General features: G+C 46.3%; 7 protein-coding genes, 2 non-coding genes and 1 pseudogene across 9 annotated transcripts; 4 read left to right on the top strand and 6 right to left on the bottom strand.

Moving 5' to 3' along the window:
• Positions 1–28: 28 nt before the first annotated feature.
• H1-5 (H1.5 linker histone, cluster member) lies at positions 29–1390 on the top strand. The gene has a single exon (XM_033093909.1). It carries the CDS (start codon positions 333–335, stop codon positions 1008–1010), a length of 678 nt encoding a protein of 225 aa, XP_032949800.1. The 5' UTR covers positions 29–332; the 3' UTR covers positions 1011–1390.
• A 112-nt stretch (positions 1391–1502) lies between these two features.
• On the bottom strand, positions 1503–2772 carry LOC117015322 (histone H2A type 1). The gene has a single exon (XM_033093927.1). The coding sequence runs from the start codon at positions 2379–2381 to the stop codon at positions 1989–1991; it is 393 nt and encodes a 130-aa protein (XP_032949818.1). The 5' UTR covers positions 2382–2772; the 3' UTR covers positions 1503–1988.
• LOC117014581 (histone H2B type 1-C/E/F/G/I-like) lies at positions 2504–5999 on the top strand. The gene is made up of 2 exons (XM_033092630.1): positions 2504–2515; positions 2642–5999. The coding sequence occupies exons 1-2, from the start codon at positions 2504–2506 to the stop codon at positions 3068–3070; spliced, it is 441 nt and encodes a 146-aa protein (XP_032948521.1). The 3' UTR covers positions 3071–5999.
• Positions 6000–7086: 1087 nt separating this feature from the next.
• Positions 7087–7488, bottom strand: LOC117015336 (histone H2B type 2-F-like). The gene has a single exon (XM_033093941.1). The coding sequence runs from the start codon at positions 7486–7488 to the stop codon at positions 7108–7110; it is 381 nt and encodes a 126-aa protein (XP_032949832.1). The 3' UTR covers positions 7087–7107.
• Positions 7489–7755: 267 nt separating this feature from the next.
• On the top strand, positions 7756–8318 carry LOC117015327 (histone H2A type 1-H-like). The gene has a single exon (XM_033093932.1). The coding sequence runs from the start codon at positions 7802–7804 to the stop codon at positions 8186–8188; it is 387 nt and encodes a 128-aa protein (XP_032949823.1). The 5' UTR covers positions 7756–7801; the 3' UTR covers positions 8189–8318.
• Positions 8311–12099, bottom strand: LOC117015313 (histone H3.1-like). The gene has a single exon (XM_033093916.1). The coding sequence runs from the start codon at positions 11705–11707 to the stop codon at positions 11099–11101; it is 609 nt and encodes a 202-aa protein (XP_032949807.1). The 5' UTR covers positions 11708–12099; the 3' UTR covers positions 8311–11098.
• Positions 12100–12670: 571 nt separating this feature from the next.
• Positions 12671–13256, bottom strand: LOC117015319 (histone H2A type 1). The gene has a single exon (XM_033093924.1). It carries the CDS (start codon positions 13156–13158, stop codon positions 12766–12768), a length of 393 nt encoding a protein of 130 aa, XP_032949815.1. The 5' UTR covers positions 13159–13256; the 3' UTR covers positions 12671–12765.
• Positions 13257–13472: 216 nt separating this feature from the next.
• On the top strand, positions 13473–14510 carry LOC117015331 (histone H2B type 1-K-like; annotated as a pseudogene).
• Positions 14511–18562: 4052 nt separating this feature from the next.
• TRNAM-CAU (transfer RNA methionine (anticodon CAU)) lies at positions 18563–18634 on the bottom strand. Its single transcript has one exon. It is a non-coding gene; the product is annotated as a tRNA-Met (tRNA).
• A 342-nt stretch (positions 18635–18976) lies between these two features.
• Positions 18977–19047, bottom strand: TRNAG-GCC (transfer RNA glycine (anticodon GCC)). The gene has a single exon. It is a non-coding gene; the product is annotated as a tRNA-Gly (tRNA).
• Positions 19048–19811: the final 764 nt, after the last annotated feature.

Here is a 19811-nt window from a genome sequence, read left to right on the forward strand (position 1 = left end):
TGAAGGGATTTTTAAAAAATATCTTTCATCAGTTGCGCGTGATTCATGAAAACACAGACAAGTATGTGAACCTGGAAGCTGTTTTCCACCTTTGGAGCTTCAAAGCGTCAGATTCTGTACCGTTGATTTCGGAATTTAATCAGATGTTTGGGAGTAAGAAACACAATTTGGGAGTCCAACCGCGAAAGGCGGCCGCCTGAGGGCGGCGGATCCGACGCCCCACCAATCACAGCGCAGCCCCGGCTTATATAAGCCGTAGCCCGAGCCTGGCAGTACTGCGAACTCGCTCTTTGGATTTTGGGTCTCTTTCTCTGGTAGCTCCTCCCATCGCCATGTCGGAAACCGCTCCTGCTGAGACGGCCGCCCCGGCGCCTGTAGAGAAGGCGCCAACAAAGAAGAAGGCGACCAAGAAGGCAGCGGGCGGGGCCGCCAAGCGTAAGGCTTCGGGCCCCCCGGTGTCCGAGCTCATCACCAAGGCGGTGGCCGCCTCCAAGGAGCGCAGCGGCGTGTCGCTGGCCGCGCTCAAGAAGGCGCTGGCTGCCGCCGGCTACGACGTGGACAAGAACAACAGCCGCATCAAGCTGGGTCTCAAGACCCTGGTGAGCAAGGGCACCCTGGTGCAGACTAAGGGCACCGGCGCTTCGGGCTCCTTCAAGCTCAACAAGAAGGCGGCCTCCGGCGAGACGAAGCCGAAACCCAAGAGGGCTGGCGCCGCCAAACCCAGGAAGCCCGCAGGGTCCACTCCCAAAAAGCCCAAGAAGGCCGCGGGGACAAAGAAAGCCGTGAAGAAGACCCCCAAGAAAGTAAAGAAGCCTGCTACCGCCGGTGTCAAAAAGGTGGCCAAGAGCCCCAAGAAGGCCAAGGCTGCTGCGAAGCCTAAGAAGGCCGCCAAGAGCCCAGCCAAGCCCAAGGCGGTTAAGCCTAAAGCGGCCAAACCCAAAGCCGCCAAGCCCAAATCGGCAAAGCCCAAGGCCACCAAGGCCAAGAAGGCAGCTCCGAAAAAGAAGTAGGAAGCTGGTCTTTAAAAAGGCGACAAAACCCAAAGGCTCTTTTCAGAGCCACCCAGAGATCTCTGGAAACAGCTGTGCACTACAGACACCTACAGCAGACCTGGGGGTGTTGACTTGACCATTCACCAAGCAACCCACTACGATTGTAGTTGTTTCGCTTTTAGGTATCCTTGGTACTTAGACTGAAAGTGACAAGTAACCCAGTGTGACCACAGGGCTAAAGCCATAGATGGGTTATTGCCAGCCCCTTCTGTAAAAACTATCCGAAGATCTCATCTGTACTAATATTTTTTTAACTTTGAACACGTGCTTATTTACAAAGGAACATTTAAAAACCCCGCGCTACATTCTGATTTGTCAGTTTTCAGTTGATGGGTAGGAAGTTTAATGTGATATATTTTTGCGCCACCAAATTTAACTTAATGTTTTTTCACGTTTGCCACAAGGTCGTCAATGCACTTGATTGACCTCACTGAACTGATTGAGGAGTGGCTCCCGGATACTGAATCTGTCTGAAATAGCTACTTCCTGAAACCGCTTGCCAAGCTAAATTTCCAGTGCACACTGCTGATAGATAAATTAGGAAACTGGAGTCCCAGCTCTTCACTACAAACATACGGGCCTCTGAAGTCTCCATCTCCTCCCTATCTCGTTCTCTGTGGAGCACTCTCTACGGGGCGGCTAAGCGCTTCACTTTTAACGCTGGGCGTCGGCTGCACTAACCGTCTTAAATTACTTGTGACAAAGTATCTCAGTATCCATTTTAATTGGCCATATTAAGTGTTTAACTTGTAGTTTCAAAATGGATAGTTTCACCTCTATCGGATGTTTAACTACTGACACCTACCGACCAACTCTGCAGTAAGTCACTTTCAAACAACGGCCACGAGCGCTTTCAGTGAAAAAAGGTGGGTGGCTCTGAAAAGAGCCTTTGTTTCGGACTGGACCTCATGGAGCGGCCGGCGAGTAAAGTCTCTTCTACTTGCCCTTGGCCTTGTGGTGGCTCTCGGTCTTCTTGGGCAGCAGCACGGCCTGGATGTTGGGCAGGACGCCGCCCTGTGCGATGGTGACCTTGCCCAGCAGCTTGTTGAGCTCCTCGTCGTTGCGGATGGCCAGCTGCAGGTGACGAGGGATGATGCGCGTCTTCTTGTTGTCGCGGGCCGCGTTGCCCGCCAGCTCCAGGATCTCGGCCGTCAGGTACTCCAGCACGGCCGCCAGGTACACGGGCGCGCCGGCCCCGACCCGCTCGGCGTAGTTGCCCTTGCGGAGCAGCCGGTGCACGCGGCCCACGGGGAACTGCAGGCCGGCCCGCGACGAGCGCGTCTTGGCCTTGGCGCGCGCCTTGCCGCCTTGTTTCCCGCGTCCAGACATGATACACAAAACTGCCTGCCCCAGTGGGGTTTGATGCGAATCGCCCAGGGCGCCCCTTCTTATAGTGGTGCCGGGACGCAACCGTGAATCCGCGCCGAGGTACGCCGCTCTCGCTTAAACCAATGGAGCCCCGGGTTGAAAACACACCGATTCTGATTGGACTACGTTCCCGTGTGATGTTTTCAGCGTTCACCGCCAATCAGACACGACTTTATTCACCGCCTCCTTTAACTGGCTATGGACAGAGAGGAAGCTCGTAGCCTCCTCTGTCTTTCCATCCGCCTCCTCGCTCCGCTGTTCCCCCGACCATTCTGGAGCCTGCCAAGTCCGCGCCCGCCCCGAAGAAGGGCTCCAAGAAGGCGGTGACCAAGGCGCAGAAGAAGGACGGCAAGAAGCGCAAGCGCAGCCGCAAGGAGAGCTACTCGGTGTACGTGTACAAGGTGCTGAAGCAGGTGCACCCGGACACGGGCATCTCGTCCAAGGCCATGGGCATCATGAACTCGTTCGTCAACGACATCTTCGAACGCATCGCGGGGGAGGCGTCGCGCCTGGCGCATTACAACAAGCGCTCGACCATCACGTCCCGGGAGATCCAGACGGCCGTGCGCCTGCTGCTGCCCGGGGAGCTGGCCAAGCACGCCGTGTCCGAGGGCACCAAGGCCGTCACCAAGTACACCAGCTCCAAGTAGCCTCGCACGGCAGCGTCTTGGCTCCCGACCCCAAAGACTCTTTTCAGAGCCACCCTGGTTTTCTAGTGTGAACTGCCACTCATCTTAAAGAAGTGGTAGGTAAAGTCAGTTTTTAATCTGAAAAATTTCTAAATATTCACTTAGTTCTTGCAAAAAATTCCCACTTGGTATTTAAGATAGGATTATCTTTTAACATTACAAATATCGAGCAGCCCAAACAAACTTTTCATTGTGCTGCTGTCGCTTAACATCCAGACTCCATCTAATGGTTTAGAATCCCCCGCTGAGTGAATTCTTTACTGACCAGAAAACTTCTGACGCTCTTTCTGAGGAAAAAAAATTTCCAGCTCCTGAGAATCGTTAGCTTAAAGTTAACTTCCTTTACATGTTATACGACCAACCCCTACCTACTCCCCGTATAAATATCACATGAATTGATTTAGAAGAAATTCACCAGTTCGTGTTTCCTTTTGCTTATTGTGTGATATCAGTGCCGCTACGTGCTTTTTGGGCACTTCTCTAGGCTTTCGTTTGCACAGCATAACCAGTGGTGTTGGGATGGTGGTGGAGGAAGAGGAACTCAGAAGCGAGGTAATCCTGTACCTCTCTTCACCAGTTAGGGATGATTATTCCTGCGTCCAGACACGTCTCCCACAGTTTGAATTATTCTCCTTTGCTTTCTGTTCATGGTCAGAGCAAGGTATTCCACACCCGGCCATCTCCACCTCCTTCCTCGTGTGAAGTTCAAGTGAAATCCAGTTTGACCCTGCTTCATATTTTTTACTCAGATTTTAATATTTCACCGCTTCCAGGATGGGGTCCATGTTCACTGAGATTTTCGCATTGTTCATAATACTTGGGGAGAAATTTGAGAATGGAGGTCAGTTTCCTTTCTTTTACTAGTAAGGGAGAAATTCTAAGAAAAGGCAATCCCTTTGAACCGTGAAGGATAGAATGGCAGGGAAAAGGTCTACCAGTGACTAGGCAGGTATTTTAGAGATAATCTCCTGTGCCCCGTATGGTGCAGGTTTACTAAAACATTGGTTTAACAATGTATTATTTAACTTAACCACTGTTAATAATGCCTCACTATAAAAATATAACTAGTAACTATAAAATGCCAAACTATAAAAATATAAAGAGATAAGGAAATATATGACTCAGAGAAGCTCAGATTCAGGTAGAGCTTTATAAAGTCATACCTATTTTTATTTCTCAAACTGTTTAATAATTGCTTATTTTGTTGAAAGACAAAAATCTGTGTGACACCTTTTTCCTGATAACTTTGTATGTGCTCTTCATCCATGTCCCACAGACGTGCTTGGAATCTGTATAGCATCTCATAACAGTCCTAAGAAAACTGGGACGTTGTCATTGTCTCCATTTTGTAGGCAATCCAGAGACTGACTGGCTCACTGAAGTATCCATGACACCCGGAAAGCAAGCATGGAGTACAACATCAGTCTACTCAGGTGACATAATTTGGAAAAGGCTATCCTTTAGGATCAGATTTTCTCATCTGTTTCTATGCTCCAATCTGTTTCTGTTCTATAAATTGTTCTTTAGGTAAAAAAATACCGAAAAAATTATTTGGGGCAAATCGTGTGAGTTATTGGAGCTACCAGCTATAAATTCCAGTGATAAACAGTGAAGTGGCATCCCGGTTTGGATCAGCTCAAATCAGTTTCGAGACTGATCAGCAATGACATAGATTAATCAAGATTAGTTCTGCCTGGCCTACCAGATAACCCACAATATCTAGTTGTGAGATTTCGTTTTATCCCCCCTCCCTCTCTTATAGGAATTTTTACTTTCTAAATACTGGAGTGTCATGGGCCTAATATTTGAGCCTTCTGCACAGGGCCACATGTTCCTCTCCAGTCCGCAGATTTCAGTCACCCTCCTCCATATTCTTTTAGGCAGCTTCTTCCCTGCTGACAATTCCAAGTCATTCGGACAATCCCTGATACAACGCGCACACACACATGTACACCATACATTACACACGCATACACGCACACACGTGGGCATACATGCACATTCTCCAGGCTCAGGATATTTATGTGCTTAGGTAACTTAACCTGTCCAAATCATCTTCCCATTTCCTCTCCTGGATTTTATCTGCTGATTCCTTGATCTGTAAAACAAAACAATACCAGAACTGGCGACTGATTATCCACGTCAGTGGACTAATTGACAGGGTCAAAGGCACGAGTGCTTTGAAAAGTAGTGTTAAAAAGCCCAAGTCTATGGTGAATTTATTGTCCTCAAATTTCTTGAGAGAGATGGTAGAAGGAGAGAAGATACACTAAAAAAAAAGTGGAATTTCTCTTCTAACAGAATTGAGGGAGGGGTATGCATGCAGTTACATAAATACATAAAATTATAGAATACATACATGCATATGCTTACAAACACATCCACACCCCCTCCAGAGAGCTATCACGAACATTTTGTGAGAAGCTTACACGAAGGTTACAAAAGCTAGAGGAAACTGGTTGCTGACTTAATTGTAGCCAAAATCTTGAGCTTTCAGAACCTACATGTCCTTTTAATGGCCTGTCTTCTTTTCTTCTCACTCTCTAAAAGTAAGTAATACAATCTAGAAAAACACTGTAAGCTTTAGGGTTCTCATTTATAGGATTTTCTGACAAAATAGTTGATGCTTGGAATTTGTTTTTTGCCACTTCTGTTATCTGATCTTTTTTTCCGTTCCCTTTCCCTGCCTGCATCATGGAGGTACGCACTGCCTGATATTTTAATGTTTACTCGTAAAGCCATCTCTTAAATACACAGTAGATAATTTGATTTTATTTTTGAGCTTTATAAAATGGTACTATATATGAATCATCTGAGATTTGTGTTTCTGAAACTCAACCAAATGCTGTGGATTGCAATCATTTTTTTTCTGCTCTATGCTACCCCATTGTGTGAATTCACCTCAATAAATGTATTTATGCATTTGGCCGTGAACATGTGGATGCTTCTGGTATTTTGCTATTAAAAATAGGACTGCTCCATTCTTGTATGTCTCCAGTTGCACGTGTGCAGAACATTCTCATGTAAACACGCAGGAGTGAAATTGTTGAGCTACTGGAGTAGTGTAATTAAAGGGTATCCTCAAAAACCTTCAGAAAATACAACTCAATGTGGAAGGTTTCCACGCTGATTGTGGGCAAAGACCAAAATAGTTTTAAATATGAATGCCATTCCTTAGGGCTTAAAATGGAGAGATGGATTTTGACTTCCTGAATTGGGTTAGGGAATGGCCCTTCTGCTCTAAGTTTTCTTTCAAAATTTCTTCCAATTCGTAGAGAAACAGTACATACAAGAGACAGTGAGAAAACAATGAGAGGATTTGACAGGAAAGGTAGGGAATAAAGCTATTCCCTCCGCCCAAGAATTTCAATCAGAAATATGCGAAAGTGGTTAAATGGCAGTTTCTCCCACAAATCCCAGAATTCTCCAGAGAAATCAAATGGTTCACCTCACACTAGCAGTATAGCCTCCGGATTGGCTGTCGTTGCCACGAGCAACTGACCGACTTAGAGAGGACGGGGTTCCCTAGTCTGTTTTACTCTTCTGCCTTAAGTCAATATTTGGGAAATCCAAATATAGGGCAAGGGAAGGAGAGTCAGAAAAAGACCCACCCTCCACCCCCACCTCCAGTAAATGAATAAGATTTCTACATTCTTAGTATGACAAGTGCTTCATTAATTAGTAAGGTAAACGTTTAAAATTAAGGAGAGCGCCAAGCAATACTAACGAAAACTTTTGCCAAGTTGCCATTGTAAGATTGGGTATTTCGTTTTCCTTTACTATTTTTGTCTGATAACGACCATGACAATTGACCAATATCAGCGCCGCACTGTAGTGGACGTAGCTTCTTTCAAGATTGGTACCAGGTAACCGTAAGCTCTTTCTTTCCAGCAAATGAGAAACACCCAATGTAAAAAGTGAATGACAGCTCTCTTTAGAAGTATGAGTGGCTCTGAAAAGAGCCTTTGGGGTGGGAGACAAGCCAGTGCCCTGCGAGCCTACTTGGAGCTGGTGTACTTGGTAACGGCCTTGGTGCCCTCGGACACGGCGTGCTTGGCCAGCTCCCCGGGCAGCAGCAGGCGCACGGCCGTCTGGATCTCCCGGGACGTGATGGTCGAGCGCTTGTTGTAATGCGCCAGGCGCGACGCCTCGCCCGCGATCCGCTCGAAGATGTCGTTGACGAACGAGTTCATGATGCCCATGGCCTTGGACGAGATGCCCGTGTCCGGGTGCACCTGCTTCAGCACCTTGTACACGTACACCGAGTAGCTCTCCTTGCGGCTGCGCTTGCGCTTCTTGCCGTCCTTCTTCTGCACCTTGGTCACCGCCTTCTTGGAGCCCTTCTTCGGGGCGGGCGCGGACTTGGCCGGCTCGGGCATGGTCGGGGGAGTCGCTCTGTGAGACTGGAAAAGGCAGGAAAGACCAACACAGAGTGCAAGCGTCTTCTAGGTCCACAGCTACTTAAAGAAGACGGTGAGTAAAGTCGTGTCTGACTGGCGGTGAACGCTGCAAACGTCACACGTGAACGTGGTCCAATCAGAATCGGAGCTTTTCCAACGCACGGCCCCATTTGTTTAAGCGGAAGGGCGGTAACTCGGCGCGGATTCGCGATCGCGCCCGGGCACCAGTATAAGAAGGGGCGCCCTGGGCGAATCGCGTCAGACTCTGCTCAGATCGGCGTTTTTGTGTATCATGTCTGGACGCGGGAAACAAGGCGGCAAGGCGCGCGCCAAGGCCAAGACGCGCTCGTCGCGGGCCGGCCTGCAGTTCCCCGTGGGCCGCGTGCACCGGCTGCTCCGCAAGGGCAACTACGCCGAGCGGGTCGGGGCCGGCGCGCCCGTGTACCTGGCGGCCGTGCTGGAGTACCTGACGGCCGAGATCCTGGAGCTGGCGGGCAACGCGGCCCGCGACAACAAGAAGACGCGCATCATCCCGCGCCACCTGCAGCTGGCCATCCGCAACGACGAGGAGCTCAACAAGCTGCTGGGCAAGGTCACTGTCGCGCAGGGCGGCGTCCTGCCTAACATCCAGGCCGTGCTGCTGCCCAAGAAAACCGAGAGCCCCCACAAGGCCAAGTAAGAAACAAGATGGACAAAAATAAGGCTCCTTTTAGAGCCACTTTTATAGTCACAGAAAATAGCAGGACTTGTGACTTTCAACTATTTTGCCTTTTATTTAGCACATTTGGCCCTAGTCTTGCCTCCTGACCTCTGACCTCCTTGTCCTCAGTTCACAGTTGGTATTTAGGAGCTGTTTCAAACAAGTTGACATTTTATATCTTAAAATAGGCTGATTTCAAGGCCATATTGAATCTAGAACATCATTAAGTTTACTTAAGATGCCCATCCAGGCCCATACTGGAAGTTAGCTGTATCTTGTTACAGGTCTCATTGTAAGTCTTTAACCTTTGATGTGATTGTCTTCAATGTACTAACTAAAAGTACTTGGAGATACTATCTGACGTTTGTTACCACTGCCAGAATAGATGACCATGTGTAGTAGTCAAACTTGGTCATAACAATGATGGTACTGAATGCTAAGTAGACTCCAAGGGCACTAATAGGACCCTGTGAAAAGTAATAACTTGAAAAAGCAGAGGCTGTCTTGAGAATAGAGGTAAAAGATTCTGGTATGTCTTCTATATTTGTAGCAAGGTTTTTTTATTCTAGGCTTTGTAAAACATTTTGATATTTATGCCACTTAACCAGTTTGCCATTTCAAGAAATGCAGGTACAGAGACTGGTTTCCTCTCAATGTACTTACGCTTTCAACAAATATTTATTACACACTTAAATAAGCATTAAGGATAGTTTTGCAAGACTGCAAAGAAACTAATGGGGAGTAACAAGCAAAGCACATTACAAAAGAGTACATGCAAGGTATTAGGAGAGGGAAGAGTAAGGTCTGAGGATTAAGGAAGTTGCAAATAAGTGGCAACTATAGGAATTACAACATCAGCAGACCCGTGGTTTTCATATGTGCAAGATGCAAATGACAAGTTCTATATTGGCAGAAAGGCAGAGATTAAAAGAGAAGGGAAGAACCAGAAGAGATCTGCAGGCAACTCTGCTTTCAGTTCTTTTCTATACTAATGACTCCCAAGTCTGTCCATCCCAGACTTCATCTCCTGAGTTCAGACGTACAGATTCATCAAGTCCTTCCTGAAATTCTTGTAGATCATCACTGCTTCCCTGGTGATCTCATCTTAGTACTTGGATCACCACCCAGCCATTAACATGGGTCAGGTCTGGTGTCACTGAATATTCGTTTTTCTGTGCCATTCCTACAGCAAAACTCAGATCCTTGATGGACATGAAAGCTTGTTGAAAGGCCGGAAAGAGCTTAGGTGGGAGACTGCCAGACCGTAGCTGCTCAGCACATGGGGTGTTTTGAGAGACGTGGTGTATCGGTGTCCACATAACTAGAATTACTCACTGCCCCCGAGTAAAATTACATAATCACAAGTGAAAGACTACTTTGGAGAAGTATACGGAATGCATATTTCCAGGACAGGTTGCCCTCCCCCTCCAGCAAGAGTATTTATTGATCACTGTAGACGACCATCTCTGTGGTGGGACCTTCCTGACCAATTAATAGCTTAGTTCCCCAACCCAGAAAGAGAAAAGGCAGTTACACACTTAAGAATACCAGTCTGTATACAAATTACCTTCGAGTGGAGTGGAGGGTGGGGGGAGGAGGCCTGGAAAGGGCCCTTCTCTCCAAATATTTTTTATCTTCTTTTCCATAGTTAGGATGATTGCTGAGAGGGGATACTCAACACTTTCTTTAGCTTAAGGTGCTAATTCAAATAAAAAGCACTTTAATTTGATGAAATATTAGCATCAACCTAATTCTGTATACGGTGATCATACGTCCTCCTCCCTACGAACCCACTCAGGCACATAACACACGACCACAAGCAGATGGTGTAATGTCTGCAGTAGTGATCTAATTTCCAGAAAACAATGGTATTAACAATGTAAGGAAGGACTTGTTTCCCAAACTTGACGGGCAGAAATGACAATGTACACAGCCAATTTGTCAGGTAGTCTTCTGGAATGCTTAGATGAGCAAAGTATTGTTTTCCTTTATTTGTATTAGAAAGAATGTACACCAACTGTACACAAGTTAGCAATAAGTATAAATTGAGGCACTAGCCTGTCAAGAGAACTGAAGAAAAGCACTTGTAAGGAACTTAACTGCCAGAGAAGTCGACTCAAGTAATTGAGCATGGTCTGAAGTACCAGTAAAAATTACAGGGACAGTCCTTTTTCAGTGTGCACGTGTGTTGCTCTAAGAGCCAGAGTAGAGTTGAATCAGTGCTGGTTAAGTCTTATGCCTGTGGAATGCTCCGCAACACTTTGCACTGCCAGGCTCCCGGAAGCTGGCAAATAAAAGCCAGAGGCCTAATTTAGTAATTTTATAGTATCAGATCTTGGAGTAGTGAGTGTGAAGGAGGGTAACATTTAACATAAAATCCAGTAAGTTACCAGATGCCGCTAAACAATGAGAAGTAATTCTCAAAGGGAAATGCTATTGAAATCCTAATCTTCCTGAGATGTGGATAAATCAGCATGACCCACAACTCTTCTGCCAGATTAATGTGGGAAGTGGAGGTGCTCTGAATGCCACCCTACCTGGTGGTACAGGTCCTTTCCTGGGGATTTTCTTTACGACTGGGTCACAAGGATGGAAATGGGAAGTAGCTATCGCTGCGGAAAAACTGTTGCTTTGCTGTTAAAGAGCTGCTTCCTTAATTAGTGCACAGTACATGGGGCCTGGCAATCCCATTTAACACTACACTCCGTGAGAAACATTAAGTGTCCGTGGTTTGAGGGGAACCCGGCCATCACTTGCCCATTTTCATCAAGTCTGTCCTCCGAGTGTCGTTAGAGGCCAAACCGTAGTGCAACAGCCACTCACAGTGAGAACGGCAGTGGCTCTGAAAAGAGCCTTTGGGGACAGGGGATGCTAACTGGGGAAAATGCCTTAGGCCCGCTCCCCGCGGATGCGGCGCGCGAGCTGGATGTCCTTGGGCATGATGGTGACGCGCTTGGCGTGGATGGCGCACAGGTTGGTGTCCTCGAACAGCCCCACCAGGTAGGCCTCGCAAGCCTCCTGCAGCGCCATCACGGCCGAGCTCTGGAAGCGCAGGTCCGTCTTGAAGTCCTGCGCGATCTCGCGCACCAGCCGCTGGAAGGGCAGCTTGCGGATCAGCAGCTCCGTGGACTTCTGGTAGCGCCGGATCTCGCGCAGCGCCACCGTGCCGGGCCGGTAGCGGTGCGGTTTCTTGACGCCGCCGGTGGCCGGCGCGCTCTTCCGGGCCGCCTTGGTGGCCAGCTGCTTCCGCGGGGCCTTCCCGCCCGTGGACTTACGCGCCGTCTGCTTGGTGCGAGCCATGACGACCTCGGAAACCAGAAAGCTAAATGCTGAAGGCAGGCGCCTGCACCAGTATATATAATGAGACTGCTGCTCTGATTGGGCTGGCCATCTGTCCATCACGGGTCGCGGGGACGGTATTGGAAGCGGCGCCCCCTTCCTGATCAAATGAGCCACCGATGTGCTCGGACGGAAAATTAACATCTTCCCGCCACCCATCCTTGCAACTTGTTTTCAATCCTTTCTCCCCTCTACTGTTTTCATGTCATTTATTTACAATGCTCTTGTCTTTTCTCGGCAGAATTTAATATAAATATAACGATGTATCTTGTTTGCTGACTAAAAACGTTAAATTCTGGCACCTGAAACTGGCTTTCTTTTGATCGTTTTGAAAAGGCGCGCGCTATATGTGATTGGCTAACTGACTTTCTTAGCCTCATTCAACTTCAGGAAGGCTAATTTCACGTAAATGTCTCGATTTCTCTATTTGAATTGAGATCATTTGGAGATCTTCCAAGGTTTTTGTAGATTTTCTAAATGCACCAACACCAATATTAGAAATTATTCTAAGTAATTTCATATTTGATGTAACTACATGTACACAAACTTTCCTCTCACACTATAGCATCTAAGAGCACTCCACTACGTTTCACAATTTCAACTGCGGTCCACTGTGAAATGGGACTAAAAAAAATCCTCAGATTTGTACCTGGTACAAGATTCCTGCATGTGCGCCTTTTTCAAGTCCCAACGAAGCTGGTGCTAAACTCGGTCTACAGGAAACGGCTACAGGGCTCGTAGCATCGCATTCATTTGCAAGTGTTTAGGGCGCAGCAGAGGTGGAGGGGCGAATTGCAGATGGGTTGTCCCACTAAGATGCAAAACAAGTACTTTCAAGAGCACTGAAAGGCTTCAGTGCACTGTAGGTTACTAACTATATTTGCATCAGATTATTCATCATTGACCAAGCATTGCTCTTCCCGATCGTTTTTACACCGAGAAGGCTGGCTACACTTATGTCATTAATTACCTGTGACACTAAGTATCTCAGTATCCGTTTTAAGGGGCCATATTAACTTTTGTTTGAATTGTAGCTTGCAAGTGGGTATTTTCACTTCTCTAAGGTGTTTAACTACTGACATCTACCGACCAACTACAATTAAGAGCCACTTTTCAATCATCAGCCACGAGCGCTTTCAGTGAAAAGGTGGGTGGCTCTGAAAAGAGCCTTTGGTTAGAACTAGACCGAATGGAGTTGTCGGCGAGTAAGTTCTCTTCTACTTGCCCTTGGCCTTGTGGTGGCTCTCGGTCTTCTTGGGCAGCAGCACGGCCTGGATGTTGGGCAGGACGCCGCCCTGTGCGATGGTGACCTTGCCCAGCAGCTTGTTGAGCTCCTCGTCGTTGCGGATGGCCAGCTGCAGGTGGCGCGGGATGATGCGCGTCTTCTTGTTGTCGCGGGCCGCGTTGCCCGCCAGCTCCAGGATCTCGGCCGTCAGGTACTCCAGCACGGCCGCCAGGTACACGGGCGCGCCGGCCCCGACCCGCTCGGCGTAGTTGCCCTTGCGGAGCAGCCGGTGCACGCGGCCCACGGGGAACTGCAGGCCGGCCCGCGACGAGCGCGTCTTGGCCTTGGCGCGCGCCTTGCCGCCTTGTTTCCCGCGTCCAGACATGATACACAAAAACGCCGATCTGAGCAGAGTCTGACGCGATTCGCCCAGGGCGCCCCTTCTTATAGTGGTGCCCGGGCGCGATCGCGAATCCGCGCCGAGTTACGGCCCTTCCGCTTAAACAAATGGGGCCGTGCGTTGGAAAAGCTCCGATTCTGATTGGACCACGTTCACGTGTGACGTTTGCAGCGTTCACCGCCAATCAGACACGACTTTACTCAGCGCCTTCTTTAAGAGGCTGTGGCCCGAGAGGACGCTAGCAGCCTCCGCTTGTCTTTCTTGCTTTATCCTGTCTCACTCGGCATCTCCCCCTGACCATGCCCTAGCCGGCCAAGTCCGCGCCCGCCCCGAAGAAGGGCTCCAAGAAGGCGGTGACCAAGGCGCAGAAGAAGGACGGCAAGAAGCGCAAGCGCAGCCGCAAGGAGAGCTACTCGGTGTACGTGTACAAGGTGCTGAAGCAGGTGCACCCGGACACGGGCATCTCGTCCAAGGCCATGGGCATCATGAACTCGTTCGTCAACGACATCTTCGAACGCATCGCGGGCGAGGCGTCGCGCCTGGCGCAGTACAACAAGCGCTCGACCATCACGTCCCGGGAGATCCAGACGGCCGTGCGCCTGCTGCTGCCCGGGGAGCTGGCCAAGCACGCCGTGTCCGAGGGCACCAAGGCCGTCACCAAGTACACCAGCGCCAAGTAGGCTAGCACGTCAGCGGCTTGGCTTCCGACCCCAAAGGCTCTTTTCAGAGTCACTCACTCTTCATAGAAATAGCTGGTGCGTTATTCATGTAACCTATCTTCTCTTAGAGGCTTTAGGGTTTGGCTTAGGAGCGAGAGGTAACTGGAAACACCGGCAACTGTTAAAAAGCCTTCCTCACCCATTCTTGTGTAAGCATTCAGCGTAGTGCTGTGTTAGTGTGTGGCTCTTTGAAAGATGGCCTGTTGCAGACTTTTCGCTTTGACCTCTGGCACAGTAGCCAAATTTCTCTGTTTACACTCTCAGTGGAAGTAATGGCCACATTCCCTTTTGGAGGCGGCTGTATTTGAAAAGCCGGCAATTTGCCATATAATCTATGGTATGCTTTTCCAGGAGATTCTCTGGAAGATAAAATTGTGACCCCTGCGTTGCTTGTGAGGAAATCACTCTGCTCTGCAGCCGGAGTCTTAAACTCAACTCGAACCTTTCTGCCTTGTGCAGTGGTATCATGGGCTAGTCCACGATTAGAAATTCTGAGACGGGACAACCTGGATGGACCTAGAGGGTACTATGCTAAGTGAAATAAGTCAGACAGAAAGACAAATACCGTAGTATCTTATATGTGGAATCTAAACAGAATAAACAAAACACTCAGGTACAGAGAACAAACTGATGGTTGCCAGATGGGAGGGGTTTTGGGAGGCGGGGTTAAAAGGCTATGGGATTAAGAAGTACAAGTTCGCAGTTACAAAACAGTCTCAGGGATGTAAAGTACAGCCTAGAGAATATGGTCAATAACTTTGTAATAACTACGTATGGTGCCAGGTGGGTACTAGACTTATCTGAGGGATCACTTTGTAAGATATATGTGTCTAACCACTGTGGTGTTCACCTGAAACTAAAATAATATTGAATGTCAACTATAATTAAAATAATTTTAAAAAGCTATCCTGAGACATAAGTCAAACTCCATGTTTAAAAGAGAAGCAGACCCCAAAGGAGTCACCAGAGCTAGGGAGAGGGCTGAACTCTGGGCTAGCCAGCAAAACGGGTGGGGGGGGGGACTGGTGGTGGGAGAGAAAGTCAGCTCCCCTCCCCAGCATCTTCTGATGGTTCCTAAATATTCCTTTATTGCATTTCAAAGCTTTCAACATCTGCTACCCTTTCATCCCCTCTGTATAGATGTAGATGTGAACAAAACCAACTGCATGTGTGTCCTGGATTTCATATCATTTTTAAGTTTTGTGCTGTGACCTTTGACCAACCTGTCTTTAGCAAGCATATCAAAGCTTTCTAGTTGATGATCTGTGTGCCTTAACGTAGACATAAATATTTTTGTTAGCAACAGCCAGAATGGCATGACAACAGAGATAAATACGAGTATCAAACCGGTAAGTGTGGTTATAAGCAATCATCTAATCACAAAACCATCAGGGGGTGTGGCTCCTGGCGCAAGCTACTGCGTTCTCCCGTCACTTTGTCTTGTCAGTCATCAGTACCCTAGTTGAAGTATTTTAACAGGTACTGTAACAGGGTACAGGTAGCAAAGAATAATTTGTGCAAAACTGCTGGGTCTATTCCCCTCTGACCCAATTTTCCTGTTCAGTTACGCTATAATAAATTCTGTGATAGCCTATGGAGTTGCCTGCTTCCTCTTGGTCTGAAGAGACCTTGTTACAGTGGGCAGTACATCTTTGTCCCACCATTGGACATGGATATTAATAAAATACAAATACTTCCAGCAGATGAGTATGGAGAGCAAGATGGGGGACAGAGGTAAACTGGTCTCAGTCCCATTTTCCTCCTCCAAACCTCGTCAGATAGGTAGACACTCAGCTCTGCCAGAGAATTACTGCCCCCACAAGGAGTTTCTAGGCCTTGGGGAAAGTGAGATTTGGAAATCTGTACTTGGCATCCGAAACTAAATTGAAGACTAATTGAAGGCTGATATTTTGAGGAATCATTAGTCTTGTTTGCATTCAGTCTGCCATCACCCTTGCTGCCAGCTGCTACTACGGTCTATAATTCACTGCATTGTGTCACCTTCCCGGTCAGCTAAAAGTGACCTCTGAAGTGCCTTCTGGCAGAAATAATCTGTGTGTGTCTAGAAATCTCCTTAAAACAGATCACTTGAAGCTATTGCTAATAGTGTGAACTATGACAAGCTTTGTTTCAATCTTGGAAAAAGCAGTACAGTAACTGTCCCTTATCTATGGGGTGTATGTTCCAAGACCCACGGTGGATGCCTGAAACCAAGAAGAGTACCAAACCCTATGTACAGTTTTTCCTATACTTACATACCTATGATAAACTTTAATTTATAAATTAGGCACAGTAAGAAATTTAAAATAACAATAGTGAAATAGAACAGTTATATTACTATATTATAATAAAAGTTAGGTGAATGTGTTCTCTCCTTTCAGGGGGTCCCTTGCTGAAGTCCTCGCAGAGGCTCACTGCTTCCTGGCACAACACATTGCTGTCACTTGGAACATGTTTTCTGTTCCTGTCTTCTGCCCACACACGAATGCCTTTCCCATCTTAACTAATCACCTATGACACACTGTGGTCGTAACTTTTGCAGTTTGAGGTGCGCCCGCAAAACTAACACAAACTTTTTTTTCCTTCTTTACAATTTCACAGATAGACGATTCATTCTTATTGTAGATCTTAGCAACCTCAACATATGATTTTCTTTCCCTATTAAGTTAAGAACTTACACCTTTTCATTTGAAGCATTTTACAGCTTCTCGTTGGCAGATCTGAATTGCCAGCATCACTACTCTTGTGCTTTGGGGCTGTTATTAAGTAAAATAAGGGCCATTTGAACACAAGGAGTGTGATGCCATTATCCCAGATAGCTACAACCAGTGAATAGTGTCTACAGCGTGAATACGCTGGATAAAAGAAAGATTCACACCCTGGCAGGATGGAGCAGGACAGCGGGAGATTTCATCATGATACTCAGAACAGCTCGAAATTTAAAACATGTTAATTGTTTATTTCTGGAATTTTCCATTTGGTTTCCTTGGTTGACCACAGGTAACTGAAATCTTGGTAAGTGAAGCCGCAGATAAGGCTTCTGTACTATACAAACAATGTTGTGAGGCCCCATAGTCTCTGGTTCTTTTCAAAATAATCATCTCAGTATAGCTGTTCTCTTCATTTTTATGCTTGTTAATAAGAAACTTCACATAGAGAGCAGAATGAGTATCTTGTAGAAGAGTAGGAGGTAAACTGAATTTACCACTAGGAGGAGATTTTCCATCTATGGTGACAATATCCAAGAACAAACTGAAATTCCATTTCTTAAATAGGACCCAGGAGAAAATAGCGAGGAATATTTTATCTTTCTTGGCAATTTTTTTTCTTTTAGACGAATCATACGTGCCTCAGGTTATTTGTGAGATTAGAAAGCTTGTTACTGAGAGCAGTGTTTTAAAATTCATCTCAGATGGAAATTGTATTTGCCAGGGGCATATATGTAGGCAACAGTGAAAGTGGAACAGGCCCTCACCTGGCATCTAAACTGCATACTGTGATTCTTTACGTGTGATGGGAATTTCATGCAGAAATGAAATTAAATATAGTCATAAAAGCACTTTAATGATAGGATTTCTAAAGTCTCCAATTTGGACCCAACTGAAAGTCAGATAAATACAGCCCTGCAGCCTCCCATTCCAGACATTATGTAAACATTAGCTATGCCTGTATATTTGGTCAGAGAGTAGCACGCAGAGATAAATGTCATATTCACGGCATTGTAAAGAAAAGCCTTTTGTGTGGATACTTATAAACTGAATGCTTTTTAAAATAAGCCTTGTTACTTAAATGAAAGCCTAATGTGAGCTGTTCCCAGGCTCTTTGCAAAGAAAAATTATTCATTTAAAAAAAAAGAAAGAAAAGGGAAAAAAAGGAATGGGAGAGATGCACATCAAATTCATGACAGTTACCCACTGAGAAAGTGGATATCAGGGTGGGGGGTGCAGTTGAAGAGTACTTTGATTTTACGTGGGTTTTTTTTTCTTTAAGTGTAAAAGAGATTTGTAGTTAATGTTAAATAGTACATCATTTCTGTGTAGTCATTTTTGTACTCTTCTGTAATTTTTTGAAAGGTAAAAGAAAAAGGTGAAGACATGTCAAAGACTGTTGTTTGGTGTATTAGACATTGCGGCTTTTAACATTACCAAAGTATGATTGAGTGATTGAGATGTTCCCAGGCCGTGTGCTAGCTGCAACAGCAACCACAGTGGGAAAACTGAGAAATCTTTGTTCTTGTGAATTTACATCCCACAGGGAAGACAATACTAAGTGAATAAATAAACCATATCCCACAGCAATAGTGCTAAGGAGAAAAACAGCAAAGGTTTGAGGCTGTTGGGAGAATTATAATTTTAAATACTCCCAACTCCCTTTAACTGAATCTCTAAAACTGAAAATAGTTGCACATGGTCCTTTCGAACTCTAAATTTACATTATAACATGGTACTAGGTATGGATGGAAACCTTTCACATATCAGCAGATGGATTAACATTAATTCTGTACTTTCAGACTGCACACGACATTTCTTATTTAGAGCCTTTCTCATATATGTTTTTTTGGTTTTGTCTCAGAATTTTCCTGCAATGAGAATTCTCATTGACTGGGGGGAAACGGACAAGATTGGTAAAATCACGTCGTATACCTCCATAAGGCTTTCAGGGAAAATTACTAGCAGAGGATGGTTTCGATCCATCGACCTCTGGGTTATGGGCCCAGCACGCTTCCGCTGCGCCACTCTGCTCGTTCTGTCACTGGTTACAATTTAAAATAATTCCACTACAAGATTTCCTTTTAAAAACTGTTTAAAAAATTGTTTTTCCCAAAGTCTATTTGCTGTTTTACTCATGCTTCCAACAGTAATATTGATCCACAATACACTGAGTCCAAATATTCTGAACGTAAAATATTCGATATTTCTGTTAAAAAACAACCCGTCGCCAGGCAGCCCTCCAGTCTCAAAGTCAGAAAGTGGAAGAATGGTAAAGTGGGAGTGTCGAAAGTACCCGACCTCTGTTCTCGAATGTTTTCAACACGATTAGAAGATCTCACAAGTAAGAATTTACAAAAAACAAAAAGCTTCGCTTGCATTGGCCGGGAATCGAACCCGGGCCTCCCGCGTGGCAGGCGAGAATTCTACCACTGAACCACCAATGCTTGAATGATGGTGGCGAGATCTATACTTACCTAATATAAAAGAAGGCTACAAGGTACAAAGTCCATAATCAGTATGGTGGTTTCATGGTCACAAGGAACCCATGCCTTTTCTATCTTTCTATTCTACTCCTACTACTTCCATCCTCAAGGTAACCACATGGTCATGTTGGCTTATTGGAGCTCCAGCCATCAGAGAGGAAGAGGAAGAAGCAAAACGGTGCGTCTTTCATCTAAGGCAGCACCCTTATAGAGCTTTCCAGGAAATCCAAAACATTATTATGCACAAAACAATATTCATACATTTAATTGAACGCTCCTAACAGCAACAGAGACTATGAAATTGACTCTTGAGCTGGTCGTATTGGTACTCCTCTCCTGTGATTAATAATCAGCCTTCCCTGGTTGATGAAACCCCAGGGAGAGGATTTATGACAATCGAATTCCTTTTGGAGACTGTCTTTAGGCAGATAAGAGAAGGGGGTGGGGGGAGGGGTGTCAGACAAAGCCTTTCTTTTTGCTGTTTTTCAAGTGCTTACGGCTCAAGATAACCAATCTATTGAAGCGCGTGTTTGGGAGAAGCATATTCTGGTACCCTTGAGTAGCATGATAGAATTTAGGCTTCAACAGTATCACTCTGGCTGCTCTATTGAGAATAGACTGTGGAGGACACTGGTAGAAGCAGAGGGACCACTTAAAAGGTTATGGCAGTAATCCAGAAGCGAGATAATAGTGTATCGGCCCATCTTTAGGAGAATGGATGAATG

This window comes from Rhinolophus ferrumequinum, chromosome 22 (genome assembly GCF_004115265.2).
Source record: "Rhinolophus ferrumequinum isolate MPI-CBG mRhiFer1 chromosome 22, mRhiFer1_v1.p, whole genome shotgun sequence".
NCBI lineage: Eukaryota > Metazoa > Chordata > Mammalia > Chiroptera > Rhinolophidae > Rhinolophus > Rhinolophus ferrumequinum.